The sequence below is a fragment of the Coturnix japonica genome, unplaced genomic scaffold (genome assembly GCF_054131305.1).
Source record: "Coturnix japonica strain WE unplaced genomic scaffold, WE-NBRP24 Scf110, whole genome shotgun sequence".
Classification (NCBI taxonomy): domain Eukaryota; kingdom Metazoa; phylum Chordata; class Aves; order Galliformes; family Phasianidae; genus Coturnix; species Coturnix japonica.
The window spans coordinates 1-6800 of NW_028189013.1; the positions used below are offsets into that span (position 1 = coordinate 1).

General features: G+C 59.0%; 1 protein-coding gene across 1 annotated transcript; it reads right to left on the reverse strand.

The window, feature by feature from the left end:
- Positions 1 to 75: 75 nt before the first annotated feature.
- Positions 76 to 6704, reverse strand: LOC146751223 (polyglutamine-binding protein 1-like). The gene is made up of 6 exons (XM_085535191.1): positions 6446 to 6704; positions 4437 to 4548; positions 3450 to 3559; positions 3108 to 3258; positions 1580 to 1640; positions 76 to 1477 (listed from the first exon to the last, which is right to left on the reverse strand). Exons 1-4 carry the CDS (start codon positions 6510 to 6512, stop codon positions 3149 to 3151), a joined length of 399 nt encoding a protein of 132 aa, XP_085391317.1. The 5' UTR covers positions 6513 to 6704; the 3' UTR covers positions 76 to 1477; positions 1580 to 1640; positions 3108 to 3148.
- Positions 6705 to 6800: the final 96 nt, after the last annotated feature.

A 6800-nucleotide genomic window follows, 5' to 3' on the forward strand; every position in this document is an offset into this window, starting at 1 on the left:
AAGGAGCCTTGTGCAATGAGATGGGTGTGCAAGGAGCCTCGTGGGAGCAACTGAGTGTGCAAGGAGCCTCATGCAAGGGGATGAGTGTGCAAGGAGCATCGTGTGAGCAACCAGATGTGCAAGGAGCCTTGTTCAATGAGATGAGTGTGCAAGGAGCCTCGTGGGAGCAAAGAACGTCGTGCAAGGAGATGGGTGTGCAAGGAGCCTCGTGTCAGCAACTGGGTGTGCAGGATGAAGGAGAAGCCCCGTGCAAGCAGATGAGTGTGCAAAGAGATGAGGAAGGACACTTGTGCAAGGAAACGAGTGCACAACCCCCCCCATGCAAAGAGCCGAGTGTGCAAGGGGCCTCGTGCGAGGGGGAAGAGCGCTTGTGCAAGGAGCTGCAGCGCCAGAGCTTGGCGTGTTAAAGAGCCGCGTGTGCGAGGACACGAGTGTGCAAAGCCCTCGTGCGAGGACCCTCGTGATGGACCCCACGTGTGCAAATGTACACGGGAAACAAGCGTGCAAAGCCCTCGTGCAAACCCACCTGTGTGTCAGTGTGTGCCCCCCCCCCCCCACACACACACAGACATGTTCTTGCACACGCGTGTGCAACACAGGGATGGGGGGGGAGGAGTTTTATTGGGGGGGATTGGGGGGTTCCTAATGGGGTCTTAAAGGGGGGGGGGAACCAAATATGGGGGTTAATGGGGGGGGGGGGGAGGTCCCAACATTTAATGGGGGGGGGGGGGGTGTCCCAACCCTTTGGGGGGTCTCAGCCTTTCAAGGGGGGGGGGTCCCAATCTCTTATGGGGGGTCCCAACCTTTTGTGGGTCCCATTCTTTTATGGGTGGGGGTCTCAACCCTTTGGGAGTCCCAGTCTTTTATGGGGGGGGGGGGTCCCAACCTTAATTGGGGGGGGGTCTCAGTCATTTATGGGGGGGGGTCCTAATCTCTTATGGGGGGTCCCAACCCTTTGGGGGTCCCAATCTCTTATGGGGGGGTCCCAACCCTTTGGGGGTCCCATTCTTTTATGGGGGGGGTCCCAACCCTTTGGGGGTCCCAGTCTCTTATGGGGGGTCTCAGCCTTTCAAGGGGGGGGTCCCAATCTCTTATGGGGGGGTCTCAACCCTTTGTGGGTCCCATTCTTTTATGGGGGGGGTCCCAATCCTTACATATATAACATGGGGGGGGGGGGGGGGTTGGGTCGCCCCCCCCCCCCCATATATTCCTACCCTATTTCCAATCCCCAAAGCCCCATAGAAAACAACCAACAAAGCAGCCAGAATATGGGGGGGGGGCTCAATATTGATGCCCCCCCCCCCATAATTAATAAGGGGGGGGGTCTTCAATCTTTGCCCCTCGAAGCCTCAGCGTTGGCCCTTAACACAGCGCCGGGGCTGGGTAGGGTCTCTGTTGGAACAGGGGTCCCGCTGCCGTCGTATCAGCCCCTGTTTTAGCCTCGTTCCTCTTGGGAAGCCCCGTAGACCAGGTACCCCTATAATGGGGGGGGAGGGGGGTTAAGGTGGGACCCCCCCCCCCACCCCATATGGGGTTTATATGGGGTTTATATGGGGTTTTATATGGGGGGGGGTGTTACCGTGGGGCGTCTGAATAGGAGCTGGGGTCCATGGGGTCCAGCTCGTCGTCTTTGCGGCTGCCTGGGGTGGGGGGGGGATAAGTGGGGGAGGGGGGGGGTTTAATATGGGGGGGGAATAAATGGGGTGGGGGGGTAATTAATGGAGGGGGGGGTAATAAATGGGGGGGTAATAGATGGGGTGGGGGGTAATAAATGGGTTGGGAGGTAATAAATGGGGTGGGGGGGGTTATATATGGGGGGTCTATGTGATATGGGGGGGGTCTATGGGGGGGTCTATGGGATATGGGAGGGTCTATGGGGGGATCTATGTGATATGGGGGGCTCTATGGGATATGGGGGGGTCTATGGGATATGGGGGGTCTATGGGGGGGCCTATGGGATATGGGGGGGTCTATGGGATATGGGGGGTCTATAGGATATGGGGGGGTCTATGGGATATAGGGGGGTCTATGGGATAAGGGGGGGTCTATGGGATATAGGGGGGGTCTATGGGGTATGGGGGGTCTATGGGATATGGGTTTGGGGGGTCTATGGGGGGGTCTATGGATATGGGGGGGGTCTATGGGATATGGGGGGATCTATGGGGGAAGTCTATGGGATATGGGGGGTCTATGGGATATGGGGGGGTCTATGGGATATGGGGAGGTCTATGGGATATGGGGGGGTCTATGGGGGGGTCTGTGGGATATGGGGGGGTCTATGGGATATGGGGGGGTCTATGGGATATAGGGGGATCTATGGGATATGGGGGGGTCTATGGGATATAGGGGGATCTATGGGATATGGGAGGGTCTATGGGGGGGTCTATGGGATATGGGGGGTCTATGGGATATGGGGTCTATGGGATATGGGGGGATCTATGGGATATGGGGGGGTCTATGGGGGGGTCTATGGGATATAGGGGGGTCTATGGGATAATGGGGGGGTTTATGGGATATGGGGGGGTCTATGGGATATGGGGGGGTCTATGGGATATAGGGGGGTCTATGGGATATAGGGGGATCTATGGGATATGGGGGGGGTCTATGGGATATAGGGGGATCTATGGGATATAGGGGGGTCTATGGGATATGGGGGGTCTATGGGATATGGGGGGGTCTATGGGATCTGGGGGGGTCTATGGGATATAGGGGGGTCTATGGGATATGGGGGGGTCTATGGGATCTGGGGGGGTCTATGGGATATAGGGGGGTCTATGGGATATGGGGGGGTCTATGGGATATGGGGGGGGTCTATGGGATCTGGGGGGGTCTATGGGATCTGGGGGGGTCTATGGGATATAGGAAGGTCTATGGGATATAGGGGGGTCTATGGGATATGGGGGGGTCTATGGGATATAGGGGGGTCTATGGGATATGGGGGGGTCTATGGGATATGGGGGGGTCTATGGGATCTGGGGGGGTCTATGGGATCTGGGGGGGTCTATGGGATATAGGAAGGTCTATGGGATATAGGGGGGTCTATGGGATATGGGGGGGTCTATGGGATATAGGGGGGTCTATGGGATATAGGGGGGGTACGGCATTACCTTTCTTCCCCTTGGGGGGGTACGGTGCTACTTCATCCCTCCTATGGAAGCGTCTTTCCCGTGGGGGGGGTCCCGAGGTGGGGGGGGGTCGCGGAGGGGGGGGGGTTCATCCCTTTCCACTCTGTCGGGTGGGGGGGGTCCTCAGCTTCCTCTGTACCCCCCCCCAAAAACAATCATTAAAGGGGGGGGGGGTTAATAAGTGCCCACCCCCCCCCCATTATAAGGCCTTGTAATGGGGAGGGGTCCTCTCCCCGCCCATTAATATGTCCCCCCCCCCATAGTGGGTTATTTAATGGGGGTGGGGGGTCCCTATTATTGCCCCCCCCCCATATTAATACTCACGCCCCCCCCCTTTCTGCCTCTTGGCTGCTTTGGTGATGACGGCGTTGGGGTCCCCGGGGGGCAGCCATGACACCAGGTCGGTCTCTGCGTTCCAGTAATAGGGCAGACCACTGCAACATATAGGGCCACATATAGGGTTATATGGGGGGTCACATATAGGGTAGGGGCTATATGGGGCTGCATATAGACCCCCCAACCCCATAGAACACCCATAGGATCCCCCCAGCCCCATAGAGCCCTATAGGATCCCCCCAGCCCCATAGAGCCCTATAGGATCCCCCCAGCCCCATAGAGCCCTATAAGATCCCCTCAGCCCCATAGAGCCCTATAGGATCCCCCCAGCCCCATAGAGCCCTATAGGATCCCCCCAACCCCATAGAGCCCTATAGGATCCCCGCAGCCCCATAGAGCCCTATAGGATTCCCACAGCCCCATAGAGCACTATAGGATACCCCCAGCCCCATAGAGCCCTATAGGATTCCCGCAGCCCCATAGAGTTCTATAGGATTCCCGCAGCCCCATAGAGCCCTATAGAACCCCCCAGCCCCATAGAGCCCTATATGATCCCCCCAGCCCCACAGAGCCCCCATAGGATCCCCATAGAACTCCCATAGGATCCCCCCAGCCCCATAGAACCCTATAGAACCCTCCCAGCCCCACATATCCCTATAGAACCCCCCTAACCGCATAGAACCCCCATAGGATCCTTCCAACCCCATAAAGCCCCCATAGGATCCTTCCAACCCCATAAAACCCCCATAGGATCCCCATAGACCTCCCATAGGATCCCCCCGGCCCCATAGAACCCTATAGGATCCCCGCAGCCCCACAGGGCCCCCCATAGGATCCCCATAGACCTCCCATAGGATCCCCCCAGCCCCATAGAACCCTATAGGATCCCCATAGACCTCCCATAGGACCCCCCCCAGCCCACAGAACCCTATAGGATCCCCCCAGCCCCACAGATCCCCCACAGGCCCCACTTACCAGGTGGGGTCCAGCACTTTATACCACGGGGGGGGCAGCCCCTCCAGCCTGGAGGCCTCATAGTCCACGTGGGCGTCGTCATAATCCTCCGCTATGATCTCCTCCTCGGGCTCTTTAAATGGGGGCGGGGCTAAGGGGGCTAGGCCACGCCCACCTCCCAATGACCACGCCCCCTCCTCAAAGGCCACGCCCACCGCCGCTAAGCCACGCCCCTTTTCAATGGCCACGCCCACAGTCACTAAGCCACACCCTTCTCACTGGCCACGCCCACATTCACTGAGCCACGCCCCTTATCGATGGCCACGCCCACCACCGCTAAGCCACGCCCCTTCTCAATGGCCACGCCCCTTCCAATGGCCACGTCCATTGCATCTAAGCCACGCCCCCTTTTCAATGGCCACGCCCACAGCCACAAGGCCACGCCCCTTCCCAATGGCCACTCCCACTGCGTCTAAGCCACGCCCCTTCTCGATGGCCACGCTTACCTCAGTTAAGCCACGCCCCCGTCACTAAGCCATGCCCCTTCCAAAATGACCACGCCCACTGCATCTAAGCCACGCCCACCCCAAAGGCCACGCCCACCTCCGCTAAGCCACGCCCCCTTTCAAAATGGCCACGGCCACTGCATCTAAGCCACCCCCCCTTAACGACCACGCCCACTGCCACTAAGCCACGCCCCCTTCCAAAATGGCCACGCCCACTGCATCTAAGCCACGCCCCCCCCCCCCCCAATGGTCATGCCCCCCCCCCACAGTTAAGCTCCGCCCCCCCAAGAGCCCCCTAAAGGCCCTATAGAACCACAGGAACACTATATATGCCCCCCATAAAACCCAAATGGATCCTATAGCCCCACAGGAACCCCATAGATGTCCCCCATAGACCCCCATGTTCCTATAGCCCCACAGGAACCACATAGATGACCCCATAGGCACCTCCCCCAGCCCCATAGATCCAATATAGCAACCCCATAGATGCCCCCAATAGACCCCCATAGGATCCTACAGCCCCCCAGTGTCCCTATAGCCCTATAGAAACCCCATAGATGCCCCCCATTGACCCCCATGTCCCTATAGCCCCACAGGAACCCCATAGATTCCCCCCATAGGATCCTACAGCCCCCCAGTGTCCCTATAGCCCCACAGAAACCCCATAGATGCCCCCCATAGACCCCCATAGGATCCTACAGACCCCCAGTGTCCGTAGAGCCCCACAGGACCTCCATAGATGCCCCCCATAGACCCCCACAGGACCCTCCCCCAGCCCCACAGCCCTTTAGATCCAATATAGCTCCCATAGAGCCCCATAGAAACCCCATAACCACTTGTCCATAGGCCACGCCCATTTCCCCCAAGCCACGCCCACCGCCACACCAGGCCACGCCCACTCCTCAGGCCACGCCCCCACCAAGCAATCGTGCACCGCCCTCATTAGCATAACCACGCCCCATTGCTTAACCCCACCCCGAATAGGCCCAGTCCTCATTAGCATAGCCACGCCCCTTTGCTTAATACATCCTGAATAGGCCTCGCCCTCATTAGCATAGCCACGCCCGTTTGCTCAACCCCTCACGAATAGGCCCCGCCCTCATTAGCATAGCCACGCCCCTTTGCTCAACCCCTCGCGAATAGGCCCCGCCCTCATTAGCATAGCCACGCCCCCTTTGCTCAACCCCTCGTGAATAGCCCCAACCCTCATTAGCATAGCCACGCCCCCTTTGCTTAACCCCGCCCAATGGCACACTCCCTCATTAGCATAACCACGCCCCATTGCTTAACACGCCCCGAATAGGTACCGCCCTCATTAGCATAGCCACGCCCATTTGCTTAGCCCCGCCCCGCCCAATAGGCCCCGCCCAATAGCCCACGCCCTCATTAGCATAATCACGCCCATTTGCTTAGGCCACGCCCCCTCCCGCTTTAACGCCCCCCCCCCGTTCTCGTCCCCGATTGGCCCCGCCCACAAACCGCGTTGTCCACGCCCACAAAATGGCGGCCCCCATCGGCGCTCACCGGGCTCCACGTGTTTGAGTAGGCCGCGCTTGGCCAAACGGCACTGCAAGGCGGCAGGCAGCGGCATGGCGGAACGAGACCGGAACCGGAAGCTTTAGGAAACCGGAAGCGGAAGTGCGGCAACGGAAATTAAGGGGGTAAGAGCGAAAAACGGCGCTGGAACGTGAGGATTTCTCGCCTGGGATTCAGGGGCGGAAGTAGGCCCCGCGGAAACGGAAGTGCGTGATGGGATACCGGAAGTGCGCTGCGGTTACCATGGAAACTGCGTCCGTGCCGGAAGTGGCTCCAACAGCGGCTTCTAAGCGCAGGAAGAGCCGCCGGAAGTAGCTCGGTAACCATAGAAACCATCTACGAG

Coding starts and splice junctions, on each gene's coding strand:
- LOC146751223 (XM_085535191.1), bottom strand. CDS start 6,512: ATGCCGCTGCCTGCCGCCTTGCAGTGCCGTTTGGCCAAGCGCGGCCTA. Junction 4,549..6,445: donor ACTCAAACACGTGGAGCCCG/GTGAGCGCCGAT, acceptor CCCCATTTAAAG/AGCCCGAGGAGGAGATCATA. Junction 3,560..4,436: donor AAAGTGCTGGACCCCACCTG/GTAAGTGGGGCC, acceptor TATATGTTGCAG/TGGTCTGCCCTATTACTGGA.